Genomic DNA, 18,750 nt, shown 5'->3' with positions numbered 1-18,750 from the left:
AATATTCATATTCTTTATAATGAGTTCATCACGAAGAAATAAAATACACTTATTAATGTGGTTTCTAACGAAAATAATATAAAATATATAAATTCATAAAATACACAAAAGACTATTAAAAAAAAACATTATTAAAAAAAAAGAACTATTAAAGAAAGCTCCTGTCGAATACTCATTGAAAATTCTTGCATATAAAAGATTTTTACCATAAAATATATGATTAACATATAGACTGACGGACACGAGAAAAAACATTCATCATATATTTACGAATGCGTTCTTCAATTCGTGACCATAATGGCGGAGATTTCTTTTCAAATTCGACGACCAATTAGGTCGTATTATTTTTATCGAACTCCATTCTCATGTCTCTAAAAGAAGAAGAAGAAGAAAGAGAAGAATAAGAAGGTAAAAAGCTCCTTGACAAGGTGACCTATTGTACGGCTAAGTACGATGTCGACAGTTACTCTCAGAAACTTTTAAGTTACTCTCAAGTACTGTTACAATCAACATCATAAGCTAGCTACATCAAGACATTTCTCGCTTAAGTAAATGAACATTAGTACTGACGGCAGTTAAACGTAAATCACAAGTTACAGAATCACTGAACAAACTAGTTCTAAACTAGTTCGTGTTCACTCATAAATAATTTAAAAAATAGCATTATCAATACAACACATTAACAAGTACAAAAGAAACTTGTCAATAAATATCGAACTCTGAAATCGAAATCTAGAAACCGTGTTGTCGCAGCACCTCGTTCTTACAATAAGAACAAATTTTCGAACGTGAAATAATTGTTGATTAAATGTTTTATTAAATAGATATCTACATTTTTTCTCGTTTTCTTTTTTATTTATTTATTTTTTTTTAAATATTTTCGATATATCAATTATCTATATTTATTAAAATTCTCGTGATAGACGTTACGTTTCGCATTGATCGAAACAATTTTTATAAAAATCATTTCGATTACCTATCAGTCTATTGTAAATTTATTTGAACAAGTTCTTCACGCTTGTCCGTTAATAAATTGTCAGAACAAGTGATAAAATAGTTGATAAATATAGTTGAATAAACAGAAGTAACAATTCGTAAACATAAATGTCTTAATGGAACATAAACGTCGATACGACATTGATGTTTGTCTATTTGCTTAACATTTAATTTGTTGGCTAAAATGAGTTTTTCTCCCCAGAAAAAAAATCGAATCCTGGAAAAGCCATCGTAGAAATCCTGAGACTGTGTTATCCATCTCACGAACTATAGAAAGAGAGAGAGAGAGAGAGAGAGAGAGAGAGAGAGAGAGAGGAAAGTACGACCGGGGGAATAAACTTCTAAGTAAATTAATTACCAACGTTAATTGACTAGTTTACATTCATTGCTTAATTCGCGCGAGAGTTCGCGGAAATCCAGTGACACGCTTTAATGAGTTTAACGAACTCTTGCCCTCTCTCTCTCTCTCTCTCTCTCTCTCTCTCTCTCTCTCTCTCTCTCTCATCCTTTATCTTTTTATCTTCAACGATTTTTCTTTCGCTCGAAACAAGCTTGTACGATAATAACAAGAAGAAGAAAAAGAAGTTTGTAAGATCGTAAAAGTTCATTTCAAATCTCTGCGTCTATGCAACGAAGTCCATAAAAATCCACATCATAAAACATCAAAACTGATTTTTCTAAATTAAAAGATAAAGTCTTGAAAATTTTTAGATTTTTATCGAAAAGATAAGCTTCCTACCGTTCTTACGCATGAACGCATATGTTTGAGGAAGAAACTCGAAAAGAAAAATAAAACAAGAAAAGGAGAACAAATTTACTTCAAACACGTGCGAAGTAAATTTTGCGAAAATGTCGTTCTTTTTTTTAATAAAATTTAAGGACGGAGCCTAACGATTTTTCTATACTTTTTTCAGCCATCTTGGATGCGAAGTCGAGAATATTGGGACGATAGCTTCGAGGCACGTTACGCTGAACTCAGGAAAGATCCCACGAGGCCACCTTTGAAGGTAAGACGTATATCTAACAGCTGTGACATAGACATAGACTATAGAAGATCAGCTGGATAACTTAATCAAACTAATTAATTATCAATATTGCCGTTAACGATGTAAATTATCTTGCGTTAGATTATTCTTTTAATAAAAGTCCGTAATAAAAGTCCTACAAGATTTTCTATATTATATACTATCTCTTTTTCTTTTTCATTTTCTTTATTTTTTTATATTAAATCTATCGAATAAAAAAAGAAAGAACAAGAATTCATTCAGATTGAGAGGGATAAGCGTTTCAAAGATAGACGATGATTTCAAAGATAGACAAAATTCCAATTGTTCTCGTTAGCATTTCTTTTCGTTTTCGGCAAAAACGAGTAAAAAGAAAAAGAATATAAGAAGGAAAGAATTATAAAGGGTTTTGCGTATATCGCTTATAAGGAAGAGTTTCCACTTAACTCGCGTCAAGGGAGACAAACGACTCGGAAAATATCTCCGAGTTGGCAACGCCACGCGATTACCACCACTACACCACCGCAAGCAACTGCTACTACTACACACTACTACTACACTACTACTACACTACTAATACAACTACTACTACACTACTATTACACTACTACTACGCTACTACTACTATTACTGTTGCTGCTACTGCTACTGCTACTGCTACTGCTACCACTACTACTACTACTACTACTATACACTACTACTACTGCTGCTACTACTGCTACTACTACTACTACTACTTTTACTAATACTACTACTATTACTAATACACCTATTACTACTACCACTATTAACTACTATTAACTACTACTCCTATTACTACTACCACTACCACTATTACTACCACTACCCTTAGTGTCATTCTCTTCTGGGTCTCGCCGAGTAGTAGTAAGCTCTCCATGCTCGAGCTTTTCTTTGTTGAGGCATTAACGCTAGCTTGAAGATTTACGACTCCATGCAACCGTAACACAGAACCCATTGTGTTCGCGTATTTTTTTTTTTATTTCTTTGTTTTAACAAAAATTGACCCGGTGAGTATCTTTGGACACAGAAACAGAAATACAAAAATATAAAAAAAAAGGAATAACTCGACGATCGAATTTAAATATATCAAATTTGTATTTATCAATAAACTTTTTCGTGTTGTCTTTTTTTTTGTTCTTCTTTTTACGGAAGATTCAAATCTTCCTTTTTACGGTAAAATTACGGTCGAGGGATACATCTTATTGTGGCCTTGTGCCAAAGTCGGCGGATAATTACGCGTGCAAAACGAATGCTCCGCATCCGTATGGGTAATCGCGTGGAAAATACGGAATGTGTAAAATCTGGGATTCACATTGCTTCCGAAAGAACAGCTCGCCTCCTAGCAAACGCATCCTTATTTATCTCTCTCTTTCCCTCTCTCTTTCTCTCTCTTTCTCTCTTTGATGTCACGCCGAGCGTGAGTTGACGACTTATTCGAATTCATTTCTTCTTTGTAACTTCGACATCCAGAGAAAACAAAAAAAAAAAAAAGAGAAATAATAAAACAAATATATTTTTGATCAATAATTGACTGTATAAAAAAAAAGTTAATTTTTGAAAGTTTTCTTCTATTCTATATCTTCTATCTTCTACCATAGTTCTTTTTCTAATCGTTTTGTAAGAAAAATTCATAAAGTTTATGTCCAGCCAATATAAAACGAGAGATAAAACTTTTATCGGATTAGATATTCCTATATTATAATACTATATATATATTCCTATGAAAATAATATATCTGTAGTTAATGTTGTAGATCGATGTTTCAATAAATAAACATCGATCACCTAGAGAATGGATTTACTTAAAATTGGTGATGGGTATTCTTAGATATACTGAATAAAATTTATACTATGCCATTTTCAATATTAATCTAACTGAAAATTTTTCAGATATGTGACTACTGAATCTTTTAATATCATTACTGATTAATGAATCGTTGAATTTAGAACAATCTTTCGATGAATTTTCTTAAGAATTAATATTTGAGTAAAGCCGATTCATTTTTATTATCAACGATATCAATCGTTCTGCTAACGAAACTCTCGTTAGGATTTTCAGAAAATCCTGCATATACTGAAAACAGGAACTCATCGTGGTTTAAGTATATCCAACTACAAACGTTTAGTCAACTTCTCGAAACCGCTAAAGAGGTGAACCAATCGGTTTGCTCGTAACTCGTACAACTCTGGAGGATTTGGTCAATTCGTCTATCTCTTTCTCTCTCTTTCTCTCTCTCTCTTTCTCTCTCTCTCTTTCTCTCTTACTTTCTCTCTCGCTCTTATCTTTACGAAGAACAAACGTGACACGAGACATTCACTTCCCATTTTCTTTCTTCTCTCTTTCTCTCTCTCTCTCTCTCTCCCTCTCTCTCTTTCTCTCTCTCTCTCTCTCTTTCACAGGATCAGTGCAAACAGAGTTTGACAAGTTCGACAATACCGGCTCATCAGGCCATTGTCGTCGAAATACAATGGTGGGCGGTAGCCCTTTCGAAAACGTTCACGACAATAGCGCGCATGTCCACGATTTTGGAACGGAATGCATCCGATGCACCTTCCATTTAAATCCCTCTCTCTCTCTTATTCTCTCTCTCTCTCTCTCTCTCTCTCTCTCTCTCTCTCTCTCTCTCTCTCTCTTTACCTACCTATCTCTCTCCTTTCTTCTCGTTTATGTCGTCTCTTCCTTCCATTCCGTCGTCTCTTCTGTCGAAAACCACGGAGCATCGTGCACGGAATGCGTTAACGCGTCGACGAAATTGCGCTTATCAGCTGCCACCAATGTCCGACAGTTCGAACCAGCTGACACCGCTACCATCACCCCCGTAAGTAAAACTATCGATCCTTTTCCGTTTCTTCCTTCCGTTCATCTTTCGACAGCGATTTTATTTAAATAAGAGATTTTATACGAAACCATCCTATTCATTGAATCGATCTCGATCTCGATCGCGATCTCGATCTCGATCTCTCTCTCTCTCTCTTTTTCTTTGTATATTCGTTTATCCTTTTATCCAATTTTTCCTACCATCATAAGGGTGAAAAACAAGTAGTCTCGTGGGACTGCTTTTGCACAGCATAACTCATTTTAATCCGGAAATACATTACGAGTTTGTAAAATTATTGTTATGGAATATCGATACGAAGAAAATATTGTGATAAACAAAATTCATTGAAGATAGTATAACTGTAAAAAAAGAAAAATAAAAATCAAGTTTTGAATTAATTCAATGTTACAAAATTGAAATAATTTATTATTTTATTTTTCTCTTTTTTTTCGATTAAAATTAGTCACTTTGTAAATAAATGTGATTTTCATTTTGTGATAAACAAAATTCATTGAAGGCAGTATAATTGTAAAAAAGAAAATAGGAGAAAAATAGTTTTGAATAGATTTAATGTTACAAAATTGAAATAATTTTTTATTCTATTTTATTTTTGTTTTATCATGATAAGTTACCTAATAATAAGCGAGATTTTCCATCCGATGGGACACGGAATAAGCTTTTGTACTTTCCATCCATCCTTCTTCTTGTCTTCCGTTCTAATTAAGGAAGTCGTAATTCTGATAATTGCGACTCGAACACGGATACCAAAATGCCAGCAAAATTGCGGCTTCTCCTCATGATATTCCCGATTTATACGGAGGTAAGTTATACAGGGTAATTATAGGAACGTATGACGCGTCTATAAATTAGATTATCTGTCGCTGATAAGATGGTTTTTCGTTCTTCCATGTCTCTTCTAACTAAAATTATCGTAAAATTATACAACGATATAATGAGAAAATATTTCTAGATATGGACCAAATAAAAACCCGTAATTTTATGAAGTTCCTTAAAAAAGAAACATAAAAATATGTTATAGTAAAGTTCTCATATTTTGATTTAAATTCTTCTTAATATTCTTTCGATCTTTTAGCATTTCTTTTTTCTTTTTTTTAAATTCCATTTATTTTATTTTTCTTTTTTCTTTTCACATCAATTTCAATCACATAGAAAAAATGCTTCTTTCTCGTAAGCCAATTCTTTCAGATATCGACATTTGACAATATATTTAAAAAGAGATCGTTATTAGATTATTAAAGTTACGATTCCACCTAACTCAATTTTCCATTTCTAATTTCAATGTTCTATTCCATAAAGAAAAAGTATTGCATTTAATTGTTCCGTACAACGATATACGTAATGCGTGTTACACATTCGAAGCTACACGTTTGTACGTATCTCTCTCTGTAAGTACGAACGTGTATACATAGATAAATACATATGTATAAAAAAAAGAAAGAAAAATACGTATATATTCACATACATAGAAATAACGTGTGTATTTCGTTATTCCTCGTTGAAAAACCCTGTGGGTGAGCAAGCGACGCTGGAAATGTTTATCTCCGTACACAATCCATTACACCGACGCGCGTCGGCGGTGCGTTATTTTTCTTTTTCATCCTCTCCGAACACACGTAGAAAAACAAACCTTTTTCCCTCCCCTTACTATCCCTACTGTCCTCATTGCACGTTTTAAAGCGGTGTAATGTACATACATGGACATACGATAAATATTCCAGCAGCCTTGTAGCCTCCTGTTAAATTTCATGACTTCGTTGACCCGAACAAACAATAGCTTGGGATGCGCTCTCTCTCTCTCTCTCTCTCTCTCTCTCTCTCTCTCTCTTGTATTTTTTATATGGACAAAATTCCACAAAAACGTTTTAATAATCGCGTTTCGTTCACAACGAATGGTTATAATCGATGAACCGTTTGTTATCGCGATTTTGTCGCGTAATCGTCGATGTGTGTAATTAACGGACTGTAAATGTATGTAGTTTTTTATCTGCTGATAGAACAATTTCGTTTTTATAAAAATTTACGTTTGTTTCGGAACGAGTTACATCGAGAATATATCAGGGGAGAAAAAAGATAGCTGTAGCGAGATAGATAGTTATTATCGCGCATGTAAACGACGTGCTTCCTTCAAAATACAATTACTGACGAAAGTATTTAATTTAAAACTAAAAGTTTTTTAAATTATTTAAATAAACATGAACCAGCTATTAATATTAATCACTAACATTAATGTGTAATTAAGATTTTCATTAGCAAGTATTCATTACCCGTGGTATTACCCGCACATTAATACTTGGCGACAGACCTAAATAATTTAGAAAACTTTTAACTATGATAATTTTCTAACGTACGATAAATATTCAAGTTTTGGGGCATAAATAAATTAATACTTTTATATACAACATGAGAAACCGCATCAACCGATACAGTCAAACAATATAGGTTTCCATTAAAAAAAAGAAAAGTGCAGTTGCATTTTTCTTATATACCGATGCATGAAAATACATAAAATTATTTGTACATTATGCACCGTCCGATATTATTTAACTTTGACCTGTAACATTTCGTTTTCATTTTCAATCGTTTAAGAGATACGATCTGTTCCAGTTGCGTGGGACACTCTGTATATGACATAAATATTATTATATATTATTCAACGTTATCGATATGTATTATTTAACATAAATATATATGTATATATAAAGTAAAGTTCATGTTCTATAATTTACTAATTTCAATAGTAATTCATAAGTCTGCAATTTTTACGATGGACAAAAGTATTCGCAAGTATATTACGAACTACTGTTATTAATATTTTTTAGGAAATTTTTCTGTTGAATAACCGCTTCTAATCTTCAAGGCATTCATTGTACTATATCTTCTGTAAATTTAGTTGGTGTATTATACCTTTCTTCTTGGAAAATTCGTTTGAAATGGTCTTTTGATGTAATATGACGTTTACAGAAAGCATAGGCTTTTTTATTTCCCACTATACATTCTTTATTTGATTTCTGAACCTCGTGTAGAAGTTGATAATGTATGGGGTATATTATATAAAATCTGTTCACGAAATAATTTTGACGTATGTTTATTTAGTAGTATAGTCAGGTAGTACGTGCTTCCAATGCCTGATTTATATTATCATTTTCGCAAAATTTTCTTTGAAAATTTGAAGGTAGATAAATTTATCCATAATTTTGTCAGTTATTACTAATTCTCCAACAACACTTGGTATTATACAATCCCATACCATGACATTTCCTACTTCTATATGTGTGAATATGTTTATGTAGGTTCCAATTCAATGTTTGGTTAACGACATATTTCGTGCAATACCTCTGAACGAAAAATGTTGAATTTTGATTCGTCAAAAAATATGATATTGTTCCAAAACGCTATATATCATTCTTTAGATTATTGATGAATACTTTTTATTTTATTATTAATTACTTTTATTATTTATACTTTTTATTATTTATTAATTACCCTAATATAGAGTTTCTTTTTCCTAACAATTCTATTTATGTATCCTTCACAATAAAACAGTCATCGAATAGCTTTTGAATGAATTGTTCGCTATTGTATTCTTGAATCTCTATAGAAATTTCAGTCGCTATTATAATTGAATTTTTGGATTTTCCTTAATTACTTGCAAAGTTCTGCGCTTCGGTTGATCAGAAAATTTTCGATTCGGACGACCACATATCCTGGCAAATTCGTTATTGTTTCTCTAGTATTTAATCTGTCAATTATATTCTATTGATTCAACTTCTTTGCACGATTTTTGCGATGTCTTGGAAGGATCCATTTTTATTCAAACAAATTTGATGATTTTTATTTCTAATAAAGTGATTGCATTACCATTGTAACCAATATTTACTTGTTTACGATATATCGAAAAGAAATTCCTTTACCAAAATTCCATTATTTTACCGAAATATCAACTAGGACAAAAGTTCATCGCACGAACTTGATTGTTCTATATATCAACAAATTTAATAATGTACGAATACTTTCCTTCACAATTAGAAGCTTATGAATTATTATTAAAATTAATTAGTAAATTATACAATACAAACTTTATTTTAGTTCTAAATATTGTGAAAGTTTCGTTCAAAAGAAAGTTATTGATAAAAAGGAAATACTTATAATTTTTTTACTGTACTATATATAATTTCTTCAGCCACTGTATATTATATGCTTCAACGTCCGAATTATGGCAACGAATTACCTTGTTAAAGAAGATTGGGTAATATTGGTATGTTTACGATGTCAAGACGATACGTATAAAAGCCGAATGAACCTCGTATAAAAAGAAAAAGAAGAAGGATGAGGAGAAAGTGTTCCTTCTTTATTTCACCCTATAACGTGGATAAGACGTTATACGTCTACGATATATCTGTGTTTACTTTAGCGTTATATCTACTTCATTATTATACCTGGTATCATCTATCCAACGTTGGAACGGAATGGAAGTGCGAAATAATATCACGAGTAAAATTTCACGAGTAAACTTGTGATAAATATAAAAATGAAATAAAGATATATATTTCACGTTATTTCATACACGCGTATGTCCGAATACGTTTTGAAGGAAAACTACTTACAAATGATGTGTTTAAAAAGAAAAAGGAAAAAAAAAGAAGAAAGAAAGAAAAAAAAAGGGAAAACAAAACGAGAAAAAATGAAATCATTTAAAGAAGAAAAGAAATAGGTTTGGTAAATTGTTGAAAACTCGTAACAAGGTGAAAGTGTTTCGAATTTATTGAGGGGTAGAAGGGATACACACATACACACAATATCGACGTTTCCATCTCCCCTGGAATTAAACGTCGAAAAGAAAATATATTCATCCTCGAGGGCAAATAAAATCAACTTGCGACGAGATTTAATTAGATGGATCTCAGTTGCCGTCGAATAACACGATTCATACACGACTGTACTTTGTATTATCGGCGATTTCAGAAAGTAATCGTATAACATGTAATAATTAAATTATACGCTAAAGTAAATCGAACAACTTTCAATTGCTTTGTTAATATAATAATTAAGGGAATAATTAATAACAAATCACTTGGGACATTTAATTTAATTTAAAGATTACAGTAAATTGGTAGCGATGACGTGTGTGTCGCGTCGTGTTATGATAAGGAAAAAAGAAAAATTAATTAATAATAAATCAACGCAATTTTCCCCCGTATGATGAAAAATAATTGCATGCGAGTTTAAGCGTTTCATTGTGTATTCTAATGTTACGTTCTCGCTTAAGGGAATCTCTTTTGTAAACGAGGGTCTTTGAGAGGGTTGCTTTTCGAAATTCCGATATCAAGGTTTGTGTTATTACACGCGGTTTCCATAACGGTTAAGGCCGATAATAGTGATTCCGTTGAATAGCAGGAAAGTTAAGGTAAGCGCGATGAGAAAGCAACGAGCCGAGAAAGAGAAAGAGATAGACTAAGGTTAAACAGGCAAGAGAGAGAGAGAGAGAAAAAGAGAGAGAGAGAGAGAGAGAGAGAGAGAGAGAGAATCTCTTCAATGTTTAGGAAGGTTAGAGGAAAGGTAGCCGAGGCCAAAGAGCTGGGGGTGTATTAAAGGGCCACTATGACCCTGCGCACGGCTGGCTCATGCATACCAATAAGCTCAACGCGTATATACACCAACCCTTCTCTCTCTCTCTCTCTCTCTCTCTCTCTCTCTCTCTCTCTTCATCCTTTTACGCAGTCTATCCTCCACACTAGGCGTCTTCCTTTACGTATCCTAGACCTGACTTATTAAGCGTGTCAGGACACGGGCCTTTACCAATTAACGCAGCTATAGTACACATACCTATAATGAAGCTGTTGTTTCCTTGATAATAATTGGGCTTGAAAATGTCCATTTATTTAGTAAATGTATTGACTCACTCCAAATAAAGGAATTATTTAATTTTCCAGATATCGATCAACGAGCTGAAAACAAATAATACATCGTGGGAAAAATAAAAAAAAAAGAAAAGAAAAGAAAGGATACATATAGGAACAATCAGCTCAATTCAAACTTGATTAAGATAAAATGAAATTTATTTGTCGAATATTTGTCGATTTAAAATTTACTTTTATTTAACGAAATTTATATTTGTCATATTATCCAACGGGCATTCAACTTTTTTCTAATACCATCAGGATTACCAGAGAGCATATCATGTAACTATAGTTTGAATGTTAAACTCCTCTCGGAAGTCCGAGTTTCATATAGATATGCACGTACATGTATACATGCATAGAGAAATACACAGCCAAAGTGCATGTATATATGATACACAATGCGGATTCGTTCGTAAACTATGCGCGGCTTAGCGTGCTGCAGCTTCCACGTTGATTATGAGCGAATGGATATCGGTTTACTGAAATCCTTTGCAACGAGGGTTCTCATGCCTAACGATATTGTCAATCGGTCGACATATTTCCCGAGATTAGCCAGATGAGAATCATCCCGATGATTTCAAATAGATATTTTCCAAGCGTCTAATATTCGATACGAATCTATCGATCTTAATTTTGTTAGAATCATTTGCATTGATTCTAAATTCCATTTGCTGCAGACATTCTATCGTAAAATTTTTTTCTACCATTGGATAATCCTTCAAACAAAATCGATTATTTCAATCAACGTGTTTAAGCAAATGCTTTTTTCTTTTCTTTTCTTGTTTTTTTTCTTAAAATTATTTGCCACTATCGATAAGGAAAAAGAGGAAGAAAAAAAGAACAAAGAAAACAGCAAAAAAGGAAATAAATGTCCACGTGCACCGATACAAGGATACGTAGATATCGAGAAAACGTAGACATAAAAGGGGAATTAAAGAAAAATGGTTGAAATGGGGAAATGAGAATACGAAATATCTACGACTATAGCATGGGGAGAGCTTTTGTTAACGAGAATTTCATTTTCCGAAAATGAGAGAAAGAAATAAAAAGAGGGGACTGGTATCGAAGTGGACGAATGAGGAGAGAGAAGAGGGGGAGGTAAAGGGGGGAAAGAGAGAGAGAGTTTCGTACGAAATGGCCATTCAATTTGTCCGCACGGTGAACGTGGAATCGAATTAAGCCGAACGAATTCGATCAGCGGCTGCCAATTCGAAATCTCCGCGAAAATTTCGAACTGGTCGCGACGCCACTTGTTCTCTCTCTCTTTCTCTCTCTCTCTCTCTCTCTCTCTCTCTCTTTTTTTGTGTACACCACGTTGCTTTTCACGTTCATTGCTGTCGAAGTAAGAGAGAACGAGAGAGAGAGATAGAGAGAGGATTGGACGTCGGTTAATGGTCGTTATATCTCTTGCTCTACGTTCGAAACTCTCTTTTCAAAAATAAAAAGAGGAAAAATAGGAGAAAGAAACGAGGAAACATTCAAGTCACGAATTTCGAAATTCGAAAAACTTGTTTATCTCTCATTTCTTCGCTCTTCCATTCTCGTTAAACTTTTACGTTTCGAACGTTACGTATCTTTAATTCTTTTGAAGAATAAGTTATATACACAGAGAAAATTTACTACACTTCTCCTGAAACTAATGATGCTTTATCGGTGATATTAATATCGTATGGTATAATTCGTTCGATATTTACTACGTAGAAATTAAACATATCTGAGAATCACTGCTACCTGTAAACTGGTTACAAACCAACGCAAAAGACCCTGATTAACGAGAATCGTTCCAAAGCTTGGGATTAGAACGCTGATATCGAACGTTTGTAAATAATCCTTGTGTTGCTGCTCACTGCCGCCGATAGCTCGACGAAAACACAACGGATTAAATCGAGAATCGCATTAATCAGATTCGTCGAATGTTGTACGCACGTAGCTTTGCGATTGTCCTCCGCGCGCTATGTTAAAATTTTTCTATGTTCAATATGGGTGGATTAAACGTAATAATTCGAACGATTCTTCTGTTTATTATCGAAATAGGAATTAGTGGTATATCTTAATAATAATTTCAAAAACACGAATATAATTCTAATCATTGTGCATAATAACGAAAAACAAAAACCATAAATTTTATATCGTTTATATCGTTTTCAGGTGATTCTGGTACCACATAGTCACACCGATCCAGGATGGTTGAAGACATTCGAGCAATATTTCCACAGTTCGACGAGGAGTATTTTAAACAACATGGTCTTGAAGTTACAACAATGGCCGAATATGACGTTTATCTGGAGCGAAGTGTCCTTTTTATCACTCTGGTGGGACAGGTAAGAAGAAGATACCTTTTAAACTCTAATAACGAATAAAATGATATTTTGAAACGATCGATAGGAGCTAACTCTCGAACTTGATATGTCGATACAACGAAAGACAGAGAGAGAGACAGAGAGAAAGAGAGAGAGAGAGAGAGAGAGAAAGAGAGAGAGAGAAAGGCTTAGTAGAAAATAGATCTCCTCAGGCAGGCTCTCCGAAGCTTTCAAACTCTCTTAACACACTTCGAAGGTATCCTCGAAAATGGCCAGACATCCCGACGCTAAAAGCTCTTGCTTCCAGCTCCCTCTATGTACCTACACGAAGCTATATACACTATTCTATACATAGTATAAAGAGATAAAGCGAGAGGGAGAGAGAAGGAGAGACATTGAGAAAGAGAGAGAGAGAGAGAGAGAGAGAGAGAGAGAGAGAGAGAGATTTCCCCAAGAAATCATCCTGTATGCGTAAACATGATTACGCTGTTAGAGAGCTTCTCCGATAATCCGACGTCGTCTCGGCTAAATGCTCAAGGCTCTGAACTACCACTGATAAGGCGACCGCCATGCCGCTAACCGGATTCCTGGATCTCAACTGGCATCATCACTACCACCAGCGTCACCACCACTAACAATTCTCTTAACAGTATCACCAGTAGATATCACCAGTAAATACAAAAGGTTAAGGATACTTGCGTGACGAAGATAGGAGAATATCTGTTATTCGTGTTGATAATATACAAACACATACGTATCGTCGTGTATGCTCATCAAAATGAATTTCATGAAAGGTTAAAAGGTTACATTCTAATCGGTCTGACTTTTCCTTTTTTTTTTTCTTTTTTTCAAAATCCTAGTTTCGTCTAATAGTGAAAAACATATACATATACCTATATTATATGTTCATGATAAATAATTATATTTATATAAAATGTTTGTAATATATTTTACGTATGATATACGTAAAAAAGTTATGTTGAACTTGCACGTTCGAAGAATACACGTTAAAAAATGAAAAGGAATTATAGGAACAGTATAACGGTGATAAAGGATATACCCAAAGGTACCAAAGGACCACATCTTTTAAAGTACGCATCTCTGAGTGTGTATTTATATAGATCGTTTGATTGGTAGAACAGTAACCAAGGGGTAATGCCTCGAGGAAGATCGTCGTAAAGCCTTTAGCCATTAAAAGAAAGATATATAATACGGTGAGGCTGTTGGAGACACCGAACGTGGCAAGAAAAGGCTTTTATTTTTTAATGACCGAAAGAAAAAGATAGATGCATAGGTATAAAATAAGAAGAGATAGAGATAGAGATAGAGACGGAGACACAAATAGGGATAGAGGTAGAGAGAAAGAGAGAGAAAATTACCAGTTTAAAACAAAGAAATAGTAGAAGCATAAAAGATAGAGGACGATCGGAAAGTGGAGAACGTTTCCCATTTTTTCTCCCTTTTTTTTATTCTCTTTTCTCTTCTCTTTTCCTATGTGAATTGCCTCTTGCTGAGAGTACAGCTGATGTCGTTCTCGGTGGCGATAGGGAAGAAAGGATATCCTGGAACACGAAAGGGATCCCTCGGGTTAGTCGTAAGCGTCTGACCTTCCAGTTCGTGCTGGAGGCCATCGCGAATGAACGTGTAAAACAGACGAGCGTGAGAAAGAGAGAGAAAGAGAGATAGGGAGAGAGATAGAAGGAAGGAGATGGAGATAGGACATGGAATAGCCTACAGTGACTTAATAACGTGTATAAATTTTCTCTCTTGTTCTTCTACATACGGATGAATATCGATTTTTTAAATAGTAACTATTGTTACCTTGATATCGTTTAATAAATAGGGTAATTCTCTATATTTGAGTGAAATGGAAGAAAAAGATAACGCCAAATGCATCGAATATAAGAAACAGTACACTTCTACATCGAAACGATGTATTGTATATGATAAATTATGATAAGAATGTTTAACATTTTTGGATTTTTGCAATCTTTATAAAGAAATTTTATGCGAGCCGAAGAAATAATCCTTGTTCTTGTTATGTTCAAAATTTTGATTTTTCTTTTTTAATTGGGTCATGAATCCCTAGAATTATGGGTCGTCTGACTCGAATAGTATAGGTGAGGTCTTTTGCAATAAAACACTTCGTTTTCCCTTTCTTTTTTTTGCAAAAATCTATAATTCTCTTAGCTATATCTTGATATTATAATTTTGCAAGTATCTACTTTTAGAAATATATTTTCTTTTCTTTGGATATCGATCAAGAATAAAAATTAAATCGATTAAATCGACGATGTAGCAAAGATTTACAAAAAAAAGAATTAGACCAATACTCCCGGAATTACTCTATATTTTTTAATATAATAATTAAGATTAATAAATATTCTTATATTTTATTTCTCGATTGATCTATTTGCGTTATTATATTAGAAAGATATGTATCTGTTATATTACTTTTTTCTTTTATTCCAAACATAGTGCTCATCCTACGAAGAAGGCGGTCGTAAAGAGATTGGTCAAGGACGGACGTCTAGAAATGACTACAGGAGGGTGGGTGATGACGGATGAGGCAACTTCTCACATCTACGCTATGTTGGATCAATTGATCGAAGGTGAGTCTTAAATAAATTTAAAAAACTCATTTTTAAAATCACTACGAAGAAGTAATATTCTCAAGGGGTAAAACTATTAAACGATCAAAAATCTAACGATTTAAATAGTACTAGTGAAAAAAAATTTCGGTCGTCCTTCAAATTTTTCAAGAAGCAAATCAATTGAGTCAAAATTCAATTTATCCATTTTATGAAGGATCAAAGTAAAATATTCAAGCGGAATCGAAAAATGAAAGAGGACAGAGAATTTTCGTTCTTCTTTCTCGCATAGAATGAATCGACTAGGAGAAGCAAAAAGCGGAAAGAAAATAAAAATAGGAAAAAGGAAAAAGGAAAAACTAATAAATAAGAAACAAACGACCTCCTTTTCGAGAACACAAAAGAGGAAAAAGAAAAAAAAAAGTATTTCCCTCTCCCGAGATCAAGGAATTCTGAAATATTACTTTCGGATTGTGAAATACGTATGACGATATTTACGCTTGGTTGTATCTCTCGAGTTGGAGGTGAAGAAGCAATATCCTTTTCCTGTGATATCAACAACGAGAAAAAGTCTTTGTCTTAGAAATATGTATCCTGGTAGCATTAATATTAGAACTTAAATCAGACTAAAGAGAAGAGAAAGAAGGAAGAATTACTTACGCATACGATTTTCTTTCACGTTTTATCCTCTCTCTTCTTTTTTGTTCTTACCAAACTGAAGCTGGAGGATCAATTTCTAATAAAAAAAAAAAAAAAAAATATCAAAGAGTGAAAAAGAAGATATTCTTAAGTCATTCTCACAATAGTGAGAAGAATTAAAAAAAAAGAAATAATTTCCTCTTATTATTAAATCTGTTCCTTCTCGAAAGAAATTAAATTCTTGTCTATAATTTTATGATGTCAAGAATAAAAACGAATCCATTAACAACGTTATATGAACGAACGGCGTGAAAGAATGGGAAAGAGGAAATAAATCTTGGAAATCCGTAAAAAAAAAAAAAGAAAAAAAAGGAAGGTTAGCTCGTAGGAAGGTACTTTAAGGGAAGCCATTTTTTCGACGGCGATAAAATCCTTCGTCCTTGGAAACGCGATGTCGTTAAGTCGATCCCAGCTTCCTTTTCTTTCGACGTTGTTCTCGAGGATGCCGCAATCGTACTGCTTTAAGAATGAGAAAGAGAGAAAGAGAAGATGAAGAGGGGTATGTGTTCTCCTTATTACTCTTTTTCGACGCCCTTTCCGCGATGGAAGCGAGAAAAATCTTTATCTTCTTTTTTCTTGCTTGTTTTCTTTCTCTTTCTCTCTCTTTCTCTCTCTCTCTCTCTCTCTCTTTCTTTTTTATGTCCTTCTCTACCACCACTCGAAACTTCCTTCCGAACATTGGGAGATCCTTATTGCTTCCGTACTCTTCTCATCGTAAAGAAGAATTCTTAGGGCGGACTAACAAGAAAAGAAAATACGAAAAATTTGATCCTTTGTGAATTTTTCCTCATAATCCGAGAGAAAATATGATTTTCCTTTTAATTGAGACGATACATAGATATGAAATATCGGATTAAAAAATTTTTTATTTTGGCAAACACTTTTTAGATTAAGATGAGATACTAAAAAAAAACAAAAAAGGAAAAAGAATCATTACTGATTGTCTTGTGTAAGAAAAAAAAGGGGAAAAAAAATTCAGAAAATTGCAAATATAAAAAGGACTGCTGTTATTAATATTACAGAATTAACTTATTATTTTTAAGGTATTATTTTTCTTTCTCTATTTTATTATTAAAGTTTCTTTAGTTAATGGATAAGAAAGGTCATGCTTAAATATATAAATTAGATAGTCGAACAGAGAAGCAGAGAGAGAGAGAGAGAGAGAGAGAGGAAGGGATGAATGTTACATTGACGATTTCCGGTCGTCATGAGACACTATAACTGCGAATTTCGTGGCGCGTGTTTGTCGATGTGCATATCCGTGTACCGTCTCGCGGAGATTAGAACACTAATCTCATCCTCGATTACAAGGGATGTATCTAGGATCATTGACCCTTTGGAACCTGTAACTTGTAGTTCAATCAAAATCCTAAAGTATTATTTTATCGATAGAAAATAATTTTCTTTGCAATAAACATATGAAAATTATATGATACAGTAATAAATATCTATTTAATTATCTTAGAATTAGTTAAGAACAATTATTTTCAATCATTATTTAATTATCTATATATTGATTAAAAACAATTATTTTCAATCATTTTTTCCATAAATCTCTCAAAGATATTCGATTTATTATACATTTATTAATAATAATATTTATTCTAATACTTTTATAAATTATCATAATAAGATTTATTGATAATTCATGGAATAAAATTTATTTATAATTTAAGATTTTACAAATCTTATAAAAATAAAATTTATCGTAACGTTTTTATAATAATAAAATTTAATCTATCGTATTAATCAAATTTTACAAACATCGTTTCAATCTTTCGAGATAATTTTACAAATAAAAAAAAAAAAAAGGAGGAAAAAAAGAAATATAATAAAGGAAAAATGAAAAGAACAAAGTAGAAAGAAGTAGAGGGAAGCATTTTATAGCAGGCCTGGTCGTTTCTCGACAGTGGTACAAACCGTTTATGGGCAGACGTAATGGTAAAAACACGACACTACCAGTTGGATCTCGAATATTCTCATAAAGACTTCTCTCTTTCTCCTTCTCCTTCTCTCTCTTTTTTTCTCTCCGTCTCTCTGTCTGTCTTTCTCGCTCTTTTAAAAGCATTCTCATTGCTATAATACGCGATTCGCGTTAGTGAGAAGCGAGAAGATCAGAAGTACTACAAAGTCTTGTCTCGTGTATTAGTATGTATGTGTGTGTGTATGTGTGTGTGTTTGTATGTATGCATGGGTTAGTGCGATCGAGCTGGTGGAAAGGACCTCTTCTATCCGTGTCATTTGCATCGAAATGGCAAACGACGGCTCTCGCCGTCAGACATGGCGCCAACGTTATGCGAAATTTCCTCTGCCTATTTTCGCAAATTCAAATTTGCCAATTTCCGGCGTGTATCGTATCGTATCATATCCCCTCCCCCTCTCTCTCTCTCTCATTCTCTC

General features: G+C 33.3%; 1 protein-coding gene across 2 annotated transcripts in view; it reads left to right on the top strand.

The window, feature by feature from the left end:
• The window catches only part of LOC122629504 (alpha-mannosidase 2), a 188,539-nt gene that overhangs the window by 154,222 nt on the left and 15,567 nt on the right, over nt 1-18,750 (top strand). For both annotated transcript variants that reach the window (XM_043812991.1, XM_043812992.1), the window contains 3 exons: nt 1,911-2,003; nt 12,909-13,081; nt 15,539-15,672. In XM_043812991.1, the coding sequence (XP_043668926.1) occupies nt 1,911-2,003; nt 12,909-13,081; nt 15,539-15,672 (400 nt within the window). The remainder of the gene's footprint in view (nt 1-1,910; nt 2,004-12,908; nt 13,082-15,538; nt 15,673-18,750) is intronic.

The sequence above is a fragment of the Vespula pensylvanica genome, chromosome 5 (genome assembly GCF_014466175.1).
Source record: "Vespula pensylvanica isolate Volc-1 chromosome 5, ASM1446617v1, whole genome shotgun sequence".
NCBI lineage: Eukaryota > Metazoa > Arthropoda > Insecta > Hymenoptera > Vespidae > Vespula > Vespula pensylvanica.
This window is presented reverse-complemented; position numbering and strand designations above follow the sequence as displayed.